This window comes from Prunus persica, chromosome G2, assembly GCF_000346465.2.
Source record: "Prunus persica cultivar Lovell chromosome G2, Prunus_persica_NCBIv2, whole genome shotgun sequence".
In the NCBI taxonomy this organism is placed as follows: Eukaryota; Viridiplantae; Streptophyta; class Magnoliopsida; order Rosales; family Rosaceae; genus Prunus; species Prunus persica.
The window spans coordinates 28,602,572-28,623,860 of record NC_034010.1 but is presented as its reverse complement, the minus strand read 5'-3'; the positions used below and the strand labels follow the sequence as shown (position 1 = coordinate 28,623,860).

The 21,289-nt window shown below is 37.7% G+C and overlaps 4 protein-coding genes across 4 annotated transcripts; 1 reads left to right on the top strand and 3 right to left on the bottom strand.

Annotated features, from left to right (window-relative positions):
• LOC18786783 (pentatricopeptide repeat-containing protein At3g60050) lies at window positions 338-2,744 on the bottom strand. The gene has a single exon (XM_020557838.1). It carries the CDS (start codon window positions 2,277-2,279, stop codon window positions 816-818), a length of 1,464 nt encoding a protein of 487 aa, XP_020413427.1. The 5' UTR covers window positions 2,280-2,744; the 3' UTR covers window positions 338-815.
• LOC18786412 (low-temperature-induced 65 kDa protein) lies at window positions 3,561-6,810 on the bottom strand. Its single transcript, XM_007220173.2, has 6 exons — window positions 6,651-6,810; window positions 6,346-6,537; window positions 5,113-6,261; window positions 4,807-5,037; window positions 4,034-4,630; window positions 3,561-3,932 (listed from the first exon to the last, which is right to left on the bottom strand). The coding sequence occupies exons 1-6, from the start codon at window positions 6,706-6,708 to the stop codon at window positions 3,859-3,861; spliced, it is 2,301 nt and encodes a 766-aa protein (XP_007220235.2). The 5' UTR covers window positions 6,709-6,810; the 3' UTR covers window positions 3,561-3,858.
• On the top strand, window positions 7,184-19,644 carry LOC18786822 (protein SHORTAGE IN CHIASMATA 1). The gene is made up of 9 exons (XM_020556391.1): window positions 7,184-7,645; window positions 8,427-8,510; window positions 8,591-8,677; window positions 8,772-8,843; window positions 9,276-10,487; window positions 10,625-11,143; window positions 11,335-12,984; window positions 13,122-13,229; window positions 19,571-19,644. Exons 1-8 carry the CDS (start codon window positions 7,319-7,321, stop codon window positions 13,206-13,208), a joined length of 4,038 nt encoding a protein of 1,345 aa, XP_020411980.1. The 5' UTR covers window positions 7,184-7,318; the 3' UTR covers window positions 13,209-13,229; window positions 19,571-19,644.
• On the bottom strand, window positions 15,862-20,112 carry LOC18784903 (putative leucine-rich repeat-containing protein DDB_G0290503). The gene is made up of 7 exons (XM_007220212.2): window positions 19,839-20,112; window positions 19,471-19,671; window positions 19,247-19,369; window positions 19,043-19,080; window positions 18,820-18,925; window positions 16,781-18,723; window positions 15,862-16,554 (listed from the first exon to the last, which is right to left on the bottom strand). Exons 1-7 carry the CDS (start codon window positions 19,905-19,907, stop codon window positions 16,308-16,310), a joined length of 2,727 nt encoding a protein of 908 aa, XP_007220274.1. The 5' UTR covers window positions 19,908-20,112; the 3' UTR covers window positions 15,862-16,307.

Sequence of the window (21,289 nt, the reverse complement as noted above, 5' to 3'; positions counted from 1 at the left end):
ATTATGGAGAGAAAATTAGTGGGAAATGAAAAAGGGATCAACAACTGTTATAGGCTTGTATTCATTTGTCCTTGTTAGGCAAATGCTTGTGATTCTTGCTTTTTCAACATAAAATATCGACTCGCATGTTTGAATGGGAAACATCTTGTCCAGCAAAACCCATTTGAAACCAAATTAAAATATAAAAAGTAGCCCAAACAGAGGTGATTATTTCAGTTTTTGTATTATATAACTGTGACGATTGCAGGAAATAGAATATGTTTTTGGTTAAATGCAGAGGTCATATCTGATATCAATGTGTGAGAAAGCAACAAAACCCAATTTACTCGTATGATCATAAACACATAACGGACTGTCCATTTATTGCTTCATATGACTAAAAACACAAATGTATGTAGCTATGCATATGTGCACCTATAATGTATGTTTCATTAGACTAAGTGAAACCAGTCTGGTACTCTATTTAGTTCTTTTGAATTCACAAGACCATAAAAACAATACTGACATTTCTGTATGCGGGGGAAGAACACATGGACAAACTGTTCGCGCTACAAAAATACGAAGAAAAAATAACTTGTGCATACTTTACTTTTGTCCTTCAGAGACAATAGAAACAAGTTGTGGGTACATCGTGTAACTGAGATAGCCAGGAGCTGCATAATGTTACCTGGTCCCTGGAGGAATCAGTTTCTTTATCTGTAGGTACAAGGTCAAACTGAGATAGCCAGGAGCTACATAATGTTAACTGACCTGGATCAATTAGTTTCTTCTTATGAGATTGCAAGTAAACACTGCAAATACCAGAATCTACGGCTTCAACATCTCCTATATCCCTTGAACTTCGAAAGTAGATGGGTATACTGCCCCTTCTCCACCATATGTGTTATTACTTCATGAGCTTTGGCAAGCTTCCCAGCATTTCGCAAATAACTTACTAGGGTGCTGTATACAGTGAAATTCGGATTGCAGCCTCTAGATTCCATATCCTTAAGCATGGAGCATGCTTCCTCAAACTTTCCCGCCATACAAAGGCCACGAATCATAGCATTGTATGTAAATACATTTGGAAGCTGCCCATTAGGGATCATCTCATCAAACACCCCTTGAGCCTTCTCAAGCTCCCCAGCCACAATATACCCCGATATCATTACAGTATAACAAACAACATCAGGAAAGCACTCATGCTTTATCATCTCATCAAAAAAATACTTGCAGGCATCCAAATTTCCAGACCTGCTTAGTCCATCTATCAATGTTGTGAAGTGAAGAACACTTGGATCTAAACCGACTTCCTTCATGTGGTTCAAAAGATTAAGCGCGGCAAGTGGCTTGTCTCCCTTACCAAGGACATGAAGAAGAATATTGTAAGTATGCAAATCTGGAGCGAATCCACTCCTGCCCATTTCTTCAAGGAGTCTGTGAAATTGATCCAGCTTCCCCAATCTATATTTTGCATACATCATAACATTGTAAGTTAGAATATCTGTGCAGTGACCGTCTGCCAACATCTGTTGATATACCCACTCAATCAACTTGTACTGCTTCACCACAACAAGAGAGTGCAAAATTGCATTGTATGAGTGTTTAAATGGCCTATAGTTAAATGTCTTCGATTTGATGAATCTTTCCACAACTTTCTTAGCTAAGCCTGCCTCGCCACAAGTGCATATCAAAATGTTGAACGTTTGTGCTGTAGTTGGATATCCTTTCTCAATCATCTCATCAACTAGCCTCCACATTGCTTTAAACTCCTCACAATCTGCAAATATCTTCATCATTAAATGATATGTGTTTGCTGTGTGCCTGTAATTTTCAAGCTGGCCAGACCACACAAAAAACTTATACCCCAACTTTGCACACCGCATTTTACTGGCATAATTTACTTGTTTCAAAATTTTGAAGAGAACTTCCCTCACAAGAAGCCCTGAAACCTCTATATGCAACTCATCCAAAGCCGCTTTTGTATCAAACCCAGGGCCATCTTGTTGAAGAACTTCAAGAACCCTCCTGGTATGAATCTTCGCATTCTCGAAAAAACTCCGTCTCAGTGAGAAATACTCCCGTGGACGGTTCTCATACTCAGGAACATTCTGTTTCTCATCTAAAACTGAATCAAAATCCGAACTTCGCCATATTCTCTTCAAGGGTTCCTCTATAAACTCATGCCCATTATCCCCTTTATTCCCACCAAAGCATCCATCACTTAATTTTCGTGCTACGACAAAATAACACGAAATCTTTTGAATAACCCTTGGACCAAACAGAGATATACAGTTCATGGTTGGTACCCATTATCTCTGCAACTTTACAGTACTTAATAAATCCAAGAAACACACCAATAAAACGATAATTAAAAGGACGCAGAACTTTAAAAGCTGTGAATTCTCAAATTGATGGATGCCCATTAAACTGGAGGGATCAAATTGCGCAAACAGTAGTGAATCGAGCAGAGGCAGTTCATTGAGCTGCCTATCTCCAAAGTGTGAAAGAAGGCGAAGGAGGACTTTGAGTTACCTGGAATTAAGCAATCTGATAAAGGCGATATCAGTCTCTTGAAGCTTGCCTCTGAAGTCCCGCCAGGGTTTTAGCTGTCGCAATTGAGGAATTCAACTATTGAAGCTGGAGGAGAGAAACCCTTTGAGCGAGGGGGAGAGGAATCGGATTCTGTGTTCCGATAGTAGAGTCACCCTGTGAAGCTCCAATTACCATACGACACGCTTGTAAAGAGAGGGTTGTTTTTTGGTTTTTTGTTTAATCACGACTAGTTTTACCTTTAATTATATATATATATATATAAAGCAAAAGAAAGAAAATGATAAAACATTAAAAATATCAGAAAATATTCTTGTTAATCTAAACATTAAGAATTAAAATTATTAATTAAATAATAAAAATAATATAATAAATTCACATTTTTTATATTAAAAAAATTACAATTAAAATTAAAAGAAAAATCAGATAATGAATTCTACTTTTATATAACACATCTACCCATTATATTTTTTAATTCTAAAATAAATTTAATTATAAAAAAAAAAAAAACCCTCTCGCATGCGCGGAAGGGTGTGCAGAGAGGCTAGTTTAAACTAAATACTAGGCTAAATTTTACTTTTGTATTTTCTCTTTGTGATTTTTATTTTATAAAATGTAAGGAATTTGTAACTCAAGTGATTAAAAGTATTTATCATGCATCTAAGGTCCTAGATTCGATTCCCTCCTTTCTAACATCTCATGTCAAAAGTAAAAAGAAACATTTATAGAAAATTAGATCGTAACGATGATATGCTCATTAATCTCATGTCGGTTTAGGTGACATTGATTAGTTGTAATATACCCTATAATCTATAGTCTATATTGATCATTTCCTCGATAGTAGACCACTTTACTTTCACACAATTCATCCTGTTATATAAGTGAAGCACATATTTCATCTTTCCTGATTGATTAGGTAACACTTCGATTTATGTATTCTGCTTGAAGAAATTTTATGTGTAGGTGTTGTAGCTAGCTTCGTTTGTTGGGGATATTGATGTTTTTGAGTGTTTGGCTGCTCAGAAAAAGGAGGGAATTTTGTCATTTTATTGCAAAAAAATAAAACAGAACGACCCAAATATTTGACGAACTGCACAAATCATATTCTGGAACATCTCTACGTTGAAACTGAAACAGATTGTCCCCTGTTTTCATCATACATATTATACGCACGTCAAACATTTTGAAACGTTGGAATTCACTATCAACAACACATAATCCTTGTCGGTTGTCAAACACTATTATAACACCCCATACAAAAACAAACTTCAAACAATCCCATCTCTCTAGTCTCGGATTAATTTATTCACCAACACAAACTTCCATTCAGTTGCCCGACCCCTGAAGACTTGGGTGCTCTGCTGCCCCACTTCCAGAACTGGACAAACCATCTGTACCACCTGCCGACAAACCAACCAAAATGGAACCACAATATTGTTATCAAACTAACCAAATTTAATTATTTTCTGATTAAATTTGAACAAATGTCGCAAGTTGTTACCGGTTGAAGAACCAGTGGACTGCTGAGAAGAAGGGTTTTCATCAACTTTCCCAAACAATGAACCAACAGCGCCTTTAACCGCATCAGAAACAATCTTCCCATAGCTAGATTGCTCAACCCTCTCAATTCCACAATCTGGACCCAAGCGCCTCGTCACTTCCTCCGACTCGGTCACCTTCCCCACAGGCCGAGCAGAGTCCTCTGCCTTGGGCTTATGCAGAGCTTCTGATATCACCTCAGAAAGAGCCCTGTCCTCCTCGCCAGGCTTCAACTTCTCAGCAAAATAGTCCTTCACAGAAACTCCTTTGTCTAGGCCGGCTTTGCTTTGTGAAACTCCTTTGCCATGCGGTTCAGGCGACGTTGGTCCACCAGGCTTTGCTGTAACCTCCTGATGATGATCATCATCATTGTTCCCTCCATACCCGACTTTGGAAGCGACGACGTTCTTAGCAGATATTACCTTGTCGGCTATAGCAGATGTGGCAGATGAAATTTTCTCAGTATAGGTGCTGCTCTGGTTTGATGGTCTCTCAGCAGAAAACTGGTCATGGCTTCCAGTGCTCAGATTTTGGTGTGGTTTTTGTTCATCACCACCACCTGTCACATGTTAGGAAATAAGTCCTTGGTTTAAGAACAAATAGGCCATAATCAGAAGGCCCATGTCAGGAAATAGGAAATTGATTTGCAGTAACAAAAACATAAACATGTTAAGCTTAGTCTAAAACAGATTAAGCCATAACCACGAGGGCCATTATTAGTCCTATAGAACTTACCTGCATTACTTGAAGCAGTACAAGCCTGAGGCTCAATATCTCCATGTTGATCATTGTTCCCCCCATATCCCAGCTTGGAACCAACAACATTTTTTGCAGAGATTGCCTTGTCAGCAATAGCAGATGGGGCAGAAGGAATTTTGTCTGTGTAGCTGCTCTGCTCAGTTCCATCATGGATATTCATCTTATCAAGGGAGTGAAGAATTGGTGTAATTCCTACTTCTTCACCACCTGTCACATGTTATGGAATCACAAATTATTTTGTAGCAAAAGATAAAGAGAGAATATATAATATTCCACAATTACCTGCATTAGTTGGATCAGTGACTTTGTTCTGATAATTTGAAGGAGTATAAGCCTGTGGATTAGGATCCTCTTCCAATCCTCTTGGTCGCTCCAAATTGACCCTGGATTGCCCTAAATGCCCTTCGTTCCCAGAAGCAAAAGTTTCCAAAGAAGAAACAGGGGTGGTGTCCACCCCGGATTGACCTAAATGCCCTTCCTTCCCATGAGCAAAAGTTTGACTTGGGTCAGTGACCTTGGACTTGTACTCTTCCAAAGAAGAAACAGGGGTGGTGTCCACCCTGGATTGACCTAAATGCCCTTCCTTCCCATGAGCAGAAGTTTGACTTGGGTCAGTGACCTTGGACTTGTACTCTCCCAAAGAAGCAACAGGGGTGGTGTCCACCCTGGATTGACCAAAATGCCCTTCCTTCCCAAAACGCCCTTCCTTCCCATGAGCAGAAGTTTGGCTTGGGTCAGTGACCTTGGACTTGTCCTCTCCCAAAGAAGCAACAGGGGTGGTGTCCACCCTGGATTGACCAAAATGCCCTTCCTTCCCAAAACGCCCTTCCTTCCCATGAGCAGAAGTTTGGCTTGGGTCAGTGACCTTGGACTTATACTCTCCCAAAGAAGCAACAGGGGTGGTGTCCACCCTGGATTGACCTAAATGCCCTTCCTTCCCATGAGCAAAAGTTTGACTTGGGTCAGTGACCTTGGACTTATACTCTCCCAAAGAAGAAACAAGGGTGGTGTCCACCCTGGATTGACCTAAATGCCCTTCCTTCCCATGAGCAAAAGTGTGACCTGGGTCAGTGACCTTGGACTTGTACTCTCCCAAAGAAGAAACAGGGGTATTCTGTGGGGCATGAAGTCCTCCCCCCATTTCTGATGTTCTTCCAAAATTAACATTGGGTTGCCCTGAAATTTCTTCATGCCCACCAAGAACAGATCCCATTGTTGAGCCACTGTAATCCATTGGCTCAAGAACATCATCATGCATCAGCATCACCCCTGGTTCTGGTTGCACATAATCCCTCATGGGATCACTAATTTTGACGTCGGTACTCTCCAAATTTGACCCTACAAGATCATCATGAATGGCTTTGGTGTCTCCAAATTTGACCTGAGGCACCTTCAAAATGTCTCCTTGCTCAGGAACACCGCTCCTAATTGCTGCACATAATATGACTAATTTGGTCATTTAATCTTGATCATTCATTAATATGTCGAAATGAAATCAAGCGCAAAGGAACTTACATGTTGCACCATGCTTTTCTGCGTCTTCGTCTGCTTCATCATCTTCCTCATCCAGATCATGATCATCAGGGATATGACCTTCCTGATGATCATGGCCATGGCCAGGCTTTGTGAGCGTGTCCTTTATCTTCTTTGCCTTCTCCTTCATCTTCTTCAAAACCGATTTCTTCTCATGGTGATCCTCATCTTCGCCTTCAACCAACCGCACAAAGATACTCAAATTAACAGATAGATAACCAAACCGACATTTGAAAAAATTAAAGAAAAACAAAAGACAAACATTTGTAGGATAATGAGGTTTTTACCTTGGTGTGTACCAAGATGTTGGGGGTCCCTGTTGTGCTCCTGATCATGAGAATCCATTGTTCAAATCTGTGAAAATATTAGACTTGATCGCAAGTAAAAAACTGATTTTGTGTTGTGCTTTTGCAAGTATGTTGCAGAACAGAGAGTTGCAAAAACAGATAGAGGGAAACCAAAGCTTTATAGAGGGTGCTTTGACAGAGGGTTCTGCCGCCTTTGCAATGCAACACTCTGGCGCTCTCTGAGCGAGACACGTCCCAAATAACCAACCACGTCTAGTTTTCTGCCACGTAGCTGGTATGTGCTATACGTGGCTTTAAGGCCACATGAACTGCTTTTGTGTAATGGACAATCTTATACAGTTGCCAGCCAGATGGACAATCTCATACAGTTGGAAGCCAGCCGTCATCCCATGAGTGATTTATTACATTACGCTGAGACTGGGTTATGGCATTTAAATTTTGGATAGGTACCGACATGAACAAACAGGTCGGTCCTCAAATTTTGAGGACCCAAGTATGACCTGTATATAACCGTGGAGTGCGCACGTTCGTACAAACCACGCCACCCTAATTAATTTTAGAGGCCGAAATTTAAAGCGCGAAATTTAATTATTCCAAAACCAAAACCAGTCCGTTGTTTCTCTCGCTCTCAAATTTTGAAAGCTGAAATGCGAACTCGCTACCTCAACATCGACTACTTCACCGTCACTCCAATCCAAGCCCTAGAAACCGTAACCTTCCTTCACCTCCCAATCCCTCACCTTGCTCACTCTCATCTCTCAACCTTCAATGGCCTCCATTTCCTCCACTTCGACTCGGTCCTCGAATTTTCGCTCCAAATCGAACGGTTACCGATCGAAACCGCTCTCTCCAAGTTCTTCTCCGACGTTCTTCCTCAGAGTATCGATCTCGATGCTCCAGACTTTGAGATTGTCGCTTCGTCTCCAACTTCTAGAAGTTTCGGATCCGGAAGCCATGGGCTACAGTTTTCAGAGGTAACTGATTAGGAATTTGATGAGTATTCACAATGTAGTTAATTTTGAAATTGCCTGTGGATGAAGCTTTCAATTATAGGATTGTCATGCTTCTTCTTCTTCAAATGAAAAAAAGAGTTACGAGAATGATTATTCAATCTAACTTTATAGGTTCTGTTTGGCCGCTATGCGTATTGTGTATTAGAAGAAGAGGACATAGGAAAATTCAATCTATAATTCTCTTGAATTGTTTTCCTATTTTTCTGAAATTTAATTATGGCAATTGCTAATAACGTTTAAAGAAAGAGGAAAATTACTAAAGAAGCGACTGCTGATTGATTGATTTTAGTTGCTGACAGTATTATTTAAGAACTAAGAAAATTTATAAATCCTTTTTTTGTTTCTCAATTTCTCATTGCTTATGCTACAAAATGTTGTTATGAGTACAATTTTTCCGCTATGTAGTATGTGGATACCACGGGACAATGAGAAGCTACGTAGATATTTTGTTTTATTCATTTTTAGTCTTACTTTTGATGTATGGAAATCTAAAAAGAAGGCTAACTGCACGAAGTATATATTTTCTTCTCTCCTTTATTTTTCCTCAAGGTTTCAGTTTGTCTAGTTGACAACTTCATAGGGAAGCTCTTACTTTGATGTCAAAGTTGATAGAAGATTATGAATTCTGAAACTGAACTTATATTTTAGGCAGTTCTGGTAATTACATTTCGAAGCAATTCAAAAGTACCTGTAAAAATTGTGCTAAGTGGTATTCGTATAATATTTTGATTACCTTCTGCAGAAAGCCGAGGTCCTCAAAAGGGAGAAGGAATTAGAGAATCAGCTCACTTTTGCTTCCGGTCCTCTGGAGATTGAAATTCGGAAAGTATGACAATGGCATTTTCAGATTTCACAGCTGTAATCATGTTTGTTCTGGTCTGAACAGTCAAACTTATGTTACTGTAGAAGGATAATGGCAGAACAGATGAAGAGAAAGATGCAATCAAGTATAACGTACTCCAATTTGAAACACAAGAGCTGGATGTATTCTTGGTAAAATGAATGTCTATCTCGTAATGTACAATTTGGTTCCACATCCACATGAGAATTACTATGTTTACATAATATTTTTGTCTGTTATGTGCAGGAAAATGCTTACATTTATGAGAAAGAGGAGATCCAGATTATTTCAGAAGTTCAAGAGACTCAAATTAACCTAGTAAATGTCTCTTGAAAATTCATGATTCAGTTATAAGTTGCTATTGTACTAAGCTTCAGTCTTTCCAATCAGTTGATGCAGGATAAATAGCACTGGCACTTCCCAACCTGAGTGACTTGTCTGTCTTATGTGTGATTAAATTTTTAATGGTGAAACATAATATTTGCCAGTTGTAATGATTATAACCGTAATTATTTTCATAATTGTCATATTAGGTAGTGCGATTCTAAGGTTTTTTAAACTTATTTTATTTTTTGGAATTTCCCTTTGATAGGGAAGGGATGGATCTAGAAATAATTATAGGTTGTATTCTCCTTAGTCAGCTTGATTGCTAACAAGTACTGATATTAAATTTTGTCTGAGGGTATGTGTTTCTGATCCCTAACTGTATATTATGAGGGGGATGCTAATGAAGTAGACTTTTTCTTCCAGGAAACGCTCAATCTTACAATAGAGTATCCTTGGGAAGTTCATGAATCAGTTCATACAATTGAAGACTTTCATTCAGAGTATCCCATGGATCAAAAGGCTTATTTGTTCGAAGATGATGGTTCTTATAAGGACCAAATGCACTTTTATCAGACTTTCCCTCTATTTGAAGCAAATGAGATAACTCTGCAAACTTTGACAGGTTTGTCAGTTGAGGATGAACTTTTTTCTGTTTACGAAAATATTGAGCCCCAACATTGGGCTCAAAAGGATAAACTGAATGGCAAGGAGCTTTTGGGTACCAAGGAATACGGGATATTAGAACAGTGTCTTAGATCTGATGTTGGGTCCCTTGACATTACTCCTGAGATGGACTTATTAAGCATGGTGGAAATGTCACAGATTCAGGGAAACATCGCATATCAAGGAGTGTCCTTAGGTGCTTGTTTTCAATCTATGAGCCCAGTTGTTTTTCAGGAATTTCAGATTCTTGATTTGGACACATCTCAGAATTTTGAAGTCCTCTTTACTGCACAAACAGCAAATGAACCAGAAACGTGTCACTGGATGTTTAACAGCGACGTGAACTTCAGTACTTTAATTGTCAGTCATGAGCTAGCCCTGGTTGATGAAACATTCAAATCATTGCCTGTACCTGTTCTCTCTGATCATGAAAAGATAAGTTCATTATATGTTGTTATTGAGGAAACACTAAATGACTTAAAACCGCAGCCCCTATCTGCTTCAGATAGGATTTACTTGGATTGGCATCTTCTCGAGAAAGATAAATGCAATTTTCAGACTTATTCCTCCCATCAGAAAATGTTGGAGGACATGAGTTCACTCAGCACCTGTTTTGATTGGGATTCCTATGATGAAGGAAAGTTGGTGTATGACTTTGCTTTCTCCGATGATACTGTAGATGGGTTAAACACAGAAGAAAACAAAGAAATTCAGGAGTTGCTTTCTGATGGCATTCCCATGCTTGCTGGTCATCTTGGAGATGGTTCAGCCAAACTATCAGACGACAATTTTCCACAGCCAAAAAGGGGAGAGGATAGAGATAAAAGAAGTGCTGAGAGGGCTTCATCATTTTTCGAGTCTATGTCCCAATTCAGTGATTTTGACTTTTTCTTGAATCCTCGGAAGGCCTCTACTGGTGAAAATAGCAATTGTGCAGTTACCAAAGTTGATAACACTGCTACATTTACCGAGGTTTTTCCCTGCAATTACTTGTTACTTATGTGAATTTGTCTCTCTTGTTTATCTTATTGTTTATATGTTGTTTCATGTATGGATAGCTTATTAATTCAAACTTACCACTCTACAAATAACGCAAGCTGTTTGCACAGGGAGAACAGTCTCATTCTACATCTGCTCCAGTTGGGAATATAAATGATCAGAAGTCAAAGGAACTCTTGAACATTTTTCCTGGTGAGGAAAAGAATGATATGAGATCTAAAGAAACAGCAAATGAAATAGAAGCTAGGAGTATGCCCCTACCCAACCCTTCTATGCCATCTGCAATGGACACTGAGCTTACTCAACAGAACATGATGTCTTTCCCTGAGATGGTCATTATTGTAAACACTCAAAATCTTGATAAGGAAATGATAGTATCTAGAAGAAGTACCTACCAAAAAATTCTTGCAAAGGAGAAAGAAGGGGCACAAGTTGTAGAACGTGATTCAGATTTACCTGTGGATATTATAATCAGTTCTGCAATTTGTTTAGTGTGGTATGATTGCAGAAACATAGGAAAGAAAGCAACTGCTCTTGATGAAGCTTCTTCATGCTTACCTTTGTGCATTGAGGACATTGCCACAAATGTTTTGACGTTGCTGAGTTTCACTTTCAGTGGCTGCATTATGGTAGTTACCATTACAATGTTTTGCAGTTTTTACTCTTTTTTTATTTGCTTTGCTAAATCTTTATTTCTTGCTTAGCTCATAAGGCAAATGAGTCAACTTTAGCATCCTTAGATTCTAGATTCTAGTTGATTTACTTTGCCGCACTGAAGTGATATAAATTCTTTTGTTTCTTGTGTTTTATCTTTTAACAGGTGTTTGAGGGAGAACAGAGCTTCCTTTCCACTGTAATGGAATCCTCAGATGGACTTTATGCTGCCGCAGCGAGCCTGGGAATCGATTTGCAGCTTTTCAACTCGTACTCATCTGAGTTGACTGATGAAATTATATTGAGCTGCATGGGATATGCCACGAAGTTGATTAGGTGGATATATCCTCGAATGCCTGAATCGGAAACTCTTGCAGAATCATTCCTTACCAAGTTTCCTTCGGTAAATTCCTTGACAGCTCATGCAATACTGTCTTCAGGAGGCTTGCTCAAAGAGTTTCTTGAATGGTCCTATGAAACCAGGATCTGTGCAATCCAAAAATATCAAGTTCCTGATGAAAGTATCACACTATTCAGTGCTTTATGCAAATATGGTGAACTGGAAGATTCTAAATCAATTATGACAGACTGCTCCTCTTCAGTGTCTTCAGGTCCGGATTCAGGAAGATTCAGAAAGAGACGAAAATACAATGGTAGCCCTGACAAATATGAGATACAAATGAATAGCTTATTGCACCTGGAGCAGTTAAACCGATTCACTGATGGCATCTTGGATCCTTCTACAATTTCCAAGCTACCTGATTCTGATTCATGTATGTCAAAAAGCCCCAAAAGACATGATGAGTTCAGAAGGCCTAAGTTCTCTCAGAATGATTTGCTTGATCAAGAACAGGGTTTGGATATGGATATGATGATGAGTCCTTTTAGGGTTCTTGAGACATATGATTCTCAGATCGCCAAAGGGCCTCAGTCATTAAACGAGATAAAAAGGTCTTGTTTATCTTCGGAGGGTAAGCTATCAGGCCAGAAACACCGATCAAATATGCCTATCATGAACAAATTTGATTTGAATACCATGAAGAACTCTGAGATTCTGCATGAGGACCTAAGAGGGGAAGTTATTGACCTAACAGAGAGTCCTGTATTAGATGAGGACTTTTCTTCCATTGCCAACTCCATGAAATTCTCATCTTTGATGCCTGAGTTGGAAATAGATTCCACAAGGAAGTCTAAAGCTGCGAGAAAATTGTCATTTGATTCAAGCAGTCACCGTACTTTCCCAACAGCTGCTGAAATCAACTCAAGTTCAACTGTTTGGCATTCTGTAAAAGACCCAAGAAAAAGTTCGCAAGTTGGAGCCAACAATAACTCAGATACGGATCTTGAACACGATGTTTTCTCATTGAGACACCGTAACAAGCCCTTAGAGGAGAGTTTTATGCAGAGGTCCGGTGGAAAATCCCAAGGGCTACATCTCCACGAGAATGATATATCACAGTATGGAGGAACACCACTCAAAAATGCTCTCCGTTCAGGCAATTCACAACAAAATACTCCCTGGACAATAGAGTTTCTGAACAGAATCAAGGAAAAGAGCAGGTTGCGTCAACAGTCCCTTCCACATGACTTATCTGGACCTAGTTTGGGTTATTTAGGGAATGTATCGAAAGTTACCAAGAGAAGAAGTCCGTCAATTATTGAGTTTTTCAAGTACCAAGGTGGTAACACTCCGAGAAAATTACCAGAAACAAAGAGGCAGAAGCGACCTTTACAATCATCAAGCTCATCCAAGAAAGAAAAAGGTTCAGCACCTCCTCTTACCGCATGGACACCTGCTGATAAGAGAGCGAGACAGGTTGTCTAGTATTCCTTTTGGCATTTTGATAGTATGAATTTTGTTTTATTATAATTCACTTGCATAGGTGGCATTCCTGTCTTTGATGGTTTCATACTGATATCAATTAATTTATTTATTCACTTGATCAACTGCAGACACTATCTTTTGCAATGAATGATAGCGGAAGCCAAACTAAGCTGGTCTGGAGTGATGGAAGTCATGGTCTGAGGAAAAAGTTTTAGATTCAAACACGACAGGGCTAGGTATGTTGGTGCAGATGTTTCTTTTTATATTTTCCTGGGCTGGATGGAACATTAAAATGATATATGTTGCATGTCGGTTTCTGAATGGATACCTTCTGCCAGTTCTGATTCTGCTGTAATTAGTATTGATATCACAAAATCGTTGGAATATAATTGGCCTCTTATCAGTCTGCTTGAGCATAACATTTTTAAATAAATTAGTGGCCAATGGCCATGCTAGACGTGTGGCCAAAAATATTGAACAGCTAGTAACTAGAAACTCATGTCACAACTTCTTGTATTCTCTAATGTGCTTTTTTGCCTCGTCCATGTCTTAATTTGCGAAGAAACTTTGCATGCATATCTCTCTCTCTCTCTCTCTCTCTCTCTCTCTCTCTCTCTCTCTCTCTCTCTCTCTCTCTCTCGTGTTAGTGGCTACCCACGTCTTATTGATCACTACTGACAATTAACTGAACTCGAACTACTTCAGTGTCCCAATTTTATGATAGACATCTCTGTTTTCATTAACCAAATTTGCACATTGAAAAAAGTTGTATATTAGATTCTCTAGACGAATATCATGAATGAATGAGTAATGCTGATACAAAAAAAATTATGTTAACTATAATGAACATGGTACAATATTCATGAAAATTTATGAATCCTAGATCTTCATCCTTCGTACTCCCAGATGGATTCTAATTGGAGAGCGATGAACTGTCATGAGAAAGTAATGTCTATTCCTGCACACAATCTATGTCTTGATAATGCTCGGGTAATAGGCTAATAGTAATGGATAATGCTCTAGATTAGTCTTATTAATAAATGAAAATTAGGGAGAAATAATTTTCTTTTTCAAAGAAACCATTAGATAGTATAGCCGCGCGGCTATACTTTTTTAAAAATTTAATTTTAAAGGACCCGCATAGCGCCTGGGCAGCCCAATTTATTTGTTTATTTATTTTAAAGCGTATAGCCGAGCGGCTATACTCTATAAATAGACTATTTTAAAAGTATAGCCATTGTTTACTTAGTAAATAATTAGTATTTAAGAGTTTTATTAAAAAAATTTAAAAACACAAAATACTATTTATTTAGTGATATCATTTATGAAGTTAATTAAAATATTTAATACTAATTATTCGCTAGAGAAATAATAGTTAGAACATAATTATTAATTAAAGTAATTAAATCAGGCTAAGATATTATTTAATTACAAATTTTTTTTTAAAAAAAAAATTATTGACCTAAAGATACTGAGTTTATATTTATTTTTTTTTAAAACCTCTCCCGACGAAATTTCTTAGGCAGAGTTATTTTCTTAGGGAGATGCAGACCTGTGCCAACGAACTTTCATAAGGAGAGGTTGTTTTTTCTTTTTTTTTTAAATATATAAAAATATAAAATTAGTTTCTTTACTTTTTTTTTTTTGGCCAACTTCTTTAATTTAATATACTAGCCTCTCTGCACGCGCCTAGGAGAGACTTTTTTATTTATTTATATAATTTAAATTTATTTTAGAATTAAAAAAGATAATGGGTAGTTGTGTTCCATAAAAATAGGATCCATTATCTGATTTTTGTTTTAATTTTAATTTTTTTTAAATATGAAAAAGTGTGAAATTACTATATTATCCTCATTTAATTAATAATTTTAATTCTTAATGTTTGCATTAACCAAGGGCATTTTCTGGTTTAATGTTTCACCATTCTCTGCCTTTTGCTTTATATATATAGATGTAATTAAGAAATACCTTAGCCTTTTTTTAATTACTTTAATTAGTAAGTATGTTTTAATTATTATTTATTTAGTGAATATTTAAATATTTTACTGATTTCGTAAATTACTTAGTAAATAGTAAATAGTAAATAATAATTAAAATAAATACATATGTGTACAATACTTGTATTATACGTTTGCTTTTACATATTAAAAAAAGTGCATTATACCAAGTCTTTAAGATGTATACGGAAAACGAAAGTATTATTGACAAATACGTATGTAAGTGTATAATACGAGTATTAAATAGGAAAATGTTAAATTCTTTATACGGGTAATAACTCTGGAAAAGTAAAAAATCAAAAGGGGACAGTAGCTATACCTCGGATAGTAGTTATGTTTTTTAAATAACTATACCTTTTTAATAGCATAATTTGGATTTCTCTTTTTTAATTACTTTAATTAGTAGTTATATTTTAATTAATGAAAAATATGCGTGTGATGTGTGATTCAATCAAGAACTTGACAGGTTCTGCAATTGTTGTTTTTTTTTTTTTTTTTTTTGGGGTGAAAAAAAATATGAGGGCTAGGTTGGGTAAGGAGAAAGGAAAAGAGAAAGCAAGGAGTCAAGGTAGGGGTATTTTGGGAATAATGGAGGGTCAATGGAGAGTGAAATAGAGCTAGAGGAGGGAAACAAAAATCACAAATTGGATAAGAACTGATAGAGTTCATAAGTACATACATTGGAAGGCTGCATCCATTGGAAGTTTGGCAAATGCTTGACTCACAAGAATGAAGCCTAAGTCGAAATTAGTCTCACGTTGGAAAACTAGAGTTCCGTGAAGGTCTTTTATAAGACTTACTCTTAGAAATAAGATAGTTTGGATTGGGATATGAAAGTGGCAATTAATTAATTAAAGGACACTGCAACCTGTTTAGGTTTGAAAACTTGCCTTCAAGTTTATTATATCTTCATATAGCTTTGGGTTTTCCTTTGTACAAACACAAGAAAATTTTTATCAGCTTACAAGTAAAGGATTTGAGGCTTCGGTTTGAGCTTGAGGAGGAGGTTTGTTTGGCAAAGTCTCCTTTCGGTTCTGTCGTGTCTGCATTGTAAACAAATTACTTCGCCACGAGGAGGAAGAACAGCAGGTTGAGAGAGCTCAAGACAGCCAAGAACAAACAGTAGTAGTCGAAATGAGAGATCTTTAGGTTGTCCAAAATCCAACCCCTGCCATGTTGCTTGGTGATGTTTGAAACTGTGGAGAGAAGAAAACTACTAAGAAAGCTTCCAATTCCCAAGCTGGTTGTGAAGTATGAGGTCCCCAGCTGCAATTCCGTAATCTGTACAGTTCCCAAGGCTCAACATCTCAGAGGATGCTAGTTCTTCTTACTGCTTCTGAGGTTACGCACAGTCATTACAAGTTGTTGCCGTTCACCTTCAACCTCTGCAAATCTGAGACTTATCTCTGAATATCTTTCTTGCATATCCTTTAGTTCTTTTTCCATAGATTTGTTTCTTTCCTTCAGTAATGTCAATTCAGTCAGCAAGTCTGTAAAATTATTCTCATCACTGGTATGGAAAGTGGCGGCTTTCAACTTTTTCTCTGAGCAATCTTCTGTTTTCCTGTGAAATACAATGAAAAGTTAACAAATGGCTATTCTGTAAAGTTGCACTCTACTTCTTTACTGGTGACAGTAGTTCTTTTTGCTCACATCTACATGCATACTTTGATCAAAACTCAAAAATAAAAAACAATAAACAGCTGGTATGTAGATGGAATGGTATAATTGGATAATTAGTTGGGATAAGCAGAGATGAAGTCAAAGTTTGATTGATTGAATGCTTGTACCTTTTACCCTGTAACTGAGATATTTGTTTCCTCAAGCTTTCTTTTGCCAATGCTTCCTTATACAAGGTATCCTTGAACTCCTTGTGCTGGGTCCTCAGGTTTTCCACTTCTGACTTCAGATAAGTGATTGTCGTTTCCTTCTCTTCTTTTAAAGATCTCATATTGGTAAGTTCTTCTTGTGTTTTCTCTGCTTCCTGCTTTGCTGAAGCAAATATTTTCTCCAAATTATCCTTTTCAACATTCAAACACTGGATCCGCATCTCATTTTCAGCAATTAGTTTGTTCATTTGTTTCAAATCTCCTCTCAATTTCTCTTCCTCCTGTTTTGTGGAGTTAGAATTCTCTTCTGTGAGCCTTTCTATCTCAGCTTTGAGCATTTGCATTTTCATTGAGAGAGCTTCATGTTCTTCCTCCTTATGCTTTTTCGCATGTTCAAGGAGCTTGGATTTATTGTCTAGTTCCAATGATATCTGCTCTATATGTTTTGCTTTCACATCAATCTGGTTGACAAGATCTTGCAATCTTACTTCATTCTGGTCCTTGATCAGCTCTAACTCTTCATTGGCTTCCTGGAGCATATCTTCCAGAATTCTGTTCTGCTGACGCAGTTCATTAGCTTCTGCCAGTGCTTTTGTGGCCTGCTTCTCATTTTCATCAACCTTAGATGTCATTTCCACAGAAAGCCTTCTAAACTCCTCTTGAAGACGCTCAGCTGTAACAGAATTATTCCACCTTGTCTTTTTCAATGCTTCCTCTGCTTGGATGGCCCTCTGTTCTTGCTTAACCTTGGCACATGTCATGGCCTCCAGTTTCTCTTCAAACCCCTTGGCCTGCGTCTCCAGTTCCATCTCCAAAGACTTAACCTCACTTTCAAGTTCCTGAATGGAGATCAAACACTCTGCAAATTCATGTGCTTGCTTCTCAATTGTTTCTTCTGATCTCTCTAACTGAGATTCAAGCTCTTTTATAGTAGCTATATAGCCTGCCCGCTCATTTTCCATCTCTGTTCGTAGTCTTTCTTGGTTACGATCTAACTTCAAAGAGATGCCACAGTTGTCCTGCTTTAAAAGGTCATAGTCCAAGGTGAGCTGTTTTATATGCGCATCTTGCTCTTCCCTCTTCTTCTCTTGGGTGTCTATTTCACTAAGAAGTTCTCTGATCTTAAGCTTCAAGGATTCTACTTCCTGGACATCACTGTGCTTCTTAGTCAGTTTCCCTGCAGATTTTTGGAATTCATCCTCAAACATTTTACCCATCACTTTGGAATTCTTTTCAGTTTCTAACTTGCTTGAAAGATCAGATACTTCCCTTTTTTTCTTCTCCAACGCGTCTTCAAGATCCTTCACCACTAGGACTAACTCAGAATTTGAATCATGTGTCCTCTGCAGTTGCAAGTGAAGATTGGTTCTAACTTTCTTTTCAAAATTAAGCTCTTGCTTCATTGCTTCTAACTGTTCTCTTGTATCCTTGGTCTCGGGCTGCAACTTTTTGAAAGCCTGTTCCCCATCGCTACGTCCCTGCGAGGACTTAAGTTGTTCGCATTCTGTTCTGAGTGCATCTCTCTCCTCTTTAAGGCTAATAACTTGTCTTGAGAGATTCTGTCCTTGTTTACTCTCTTTGGCCATCTGTTTCCGAAGAGACTGTAACTCCAGTTCTGATAGGTCTGCCTGCCTCATAAGAATAGCAATTTCATTTCTGAGTTTTTCAATGGAATCATCTGAACCCGCTTGCACCCTTTCGGTTGGAAGCTTGTCTTCAACACTATTTGGTGAATCAAATAAACTTCCATCTGATGACCAATCCAAGCTTGATTTTTGACGCATATGGTTTTTTCTTGCGGTGGCACCGTTGTTTCCGTTTTGAGGCATGGAGTTTTGTTCAAGGGGTGACAGGGAACTGGCAGCATCCTGATGACCATTAGTGGTTTTGTCACTGGCTCCATTCTGTTCAACAACATGAAATACATCTGTGTTAAGTTCATTTTAATAATTTCATCCCGTCTGAACTGCGTTAAAAGAAAATGCTAGAAAATACCGTACTTCCGTAAAACTGAGGTGGTTGCTTCCATCTGTATCCCAATTGCTGTTTTGGTTGTCCATGCTGCTATGGCGTGAAAGGGTCGGATCATCACCTTCTTCAATTTCTCTGAGATTAGATAAATTTTATTATTATTAACTAGCAGAAGGGGAAAGCAAAAGAAAATTAAAATACACATAAAAGTTAGAGAAGAGGAAAGAATCATGTGTTAGTGTTGATTGTCACCTTTGATCACCATCTTCCTGAATCCTGTGAATTGTTACCTGTCTCAATAATTTTCGTAAGTATTAGGTTTTTTTTTTTTTTTTTCAAGTCAATGACATTGAAGTTTTGTTTTGTTCTGAGAACAGACAGAACTAGTTGTGTTAAATCATGAGAATTTCTCGAGTGCGTGTGTGTGTTTCAGAGAGAGAAATAGAGAGGACTGACATGTAAAACTACACCAGAGTTTGCAAATTTAAGGGGCAGAATGACTGTAAGGGTTTCAGTTTCTGCCACAATATCTGCAAAATCAATTGAGGCTTCTCCAAGATAACCAGCTTTTGATGAGCCCTGCAATAACCCATTAGAATTAGAACATACCAAAGAAGCCCAGAAACAAAAAGGCAAAGTGAGAAAAAGAAAAACTCTCAAAACAATATATTCTTCCATACAGTTGAAACAATGAAGTGATAAATCTTCTCTTTCAGTTTTCCCGTTTTTGATTCCTCAATGAGTTTCACTGATTCATAAACTGGATTCTCCCAAATACAGGTTCCATCCTGAACTGCAGCTTTTCCTAGTTTCACCGTCGGCTTTCCGACGTCGTCCGGCACCAAAGACAACATCAAAGCAGGCTTTTTCAATTTCGGCACCTGAGATGAAAATGGTCAGGAAGAAACCAGGTATGATAAATCTTGTCTCTGTAGATCACATTTCAGATGAACTCGTTTGAATACAAAAAATTGAAACTTCCAACCCATTGAGAATAAGTAGTAGCAGGAAAGAAGATGATTTAGTTTATATGTGTCGAAAATCATACCTGCGTTGCCTGAAACTGCAGTTGGAATATAGCTTTTATCTTCTTCTTCTTGCTCCATGACTTGAACATGTTTTTCAGTCTTCTTGAGTCTTGTTGAGTTTTCAGATCTCAGAAATCCAAGTCACTGTCTTCGTCTAAGACTTTAGCAAACAATGCCTGCCTTTCTGAGCTTATTCACCGAAAGAATTAGGCTGGTATGGTTAGAAGTCCAAGTAAGGTATTTTTCTTTGAAAATAACACATGAATATTCTGAAATGCAACTAAAATGCCGTCTAGCTGTTAAATCTCATATCTAGCTGTAAGTAGTAGATACTTCGTAGACTTTGAAGAAGAAGACTCAGGGCAGCAAAAGATACAAATAAAAAAATGTTATTGCAGAAACAAAATAAGAAGCTTCGCTGTAATGGATTTAATGCAGTCGTTATATGTTTCAAGAAAGATATCTGAATCGCATTACGGTTTACTTTCCGCTTTTAAAAAGGTTAATAATGCGTCGCGGAGTTTAAATGACGGAAATTACCCCTCCTTTTTTTGGTAAGTAAAACGGCCCTGCTCTTTATTTTTAGATTTTGATTACCCAAAAGATGGCCTTCTTTTCGGGCTGCAAATCCATTCGAGAAATATATATAAATTAGGTTAGTTGATTAAGACAGTATGTTCGGCTCTTTATATTACATGATTAAACTAATATAAAATATCGTTATTGTCAAAAGTTAAAACCACATAATAGTGAAAACTTGACTTGACGAGAGTTTGAAGGTCTAATAGGCCACTCAAAAGTGATATGAGGACAACCAGAGTTTGATAGGTCACCTTGGAAGTATTGATTAAGAAAATGGTCCTGCCATGAGAAAAACAGTCTCATCATCATAGGGCCCGGCCAGTCTGAAAGATGAATTCCTCAATTAATAAAATAATAATTGAGGAAGCACATGGCAAGGTTGGAGCCTTGGTTCAACCTCAACACGTGGCCTGCTCTGTGCTCCACGTGATCGTATTTATCTTCTTTCCATTATTTTCTTATAAATTTGGAAAATGAAATTTGTTATTTTTGCCGAGTTACAGCTTCATAGTTGATTTTTTTGGTATAGAAAACAGGACAGGAGCAGACAATTTTTGTCATAAACATTTAAATGACATTCTGGCTGGGCATATGAATGGCAATGCTGCTAGTTTTTTAAGTGCATTGCTCCTTCTCAATGCTTTCCGAAGTCCAATTTGTGAGTCAGATGTCTCTGTTTGTTTCCGAATCACTACTTTACTAATAAATTACTTAGTATTTGAACTCAAAAAGGACATAGCATAACATGATGTACGTATAATAATATCAGTGCCCATGCTACTTCTCCTCGTGGCATAGTCAGCCAATTGAGGATTGCAGACGATTAACTATAAAACTAGTACCACTATGAATAGTTGGGGGTGTGGGTTTTATTAAGTTTATTTATTTA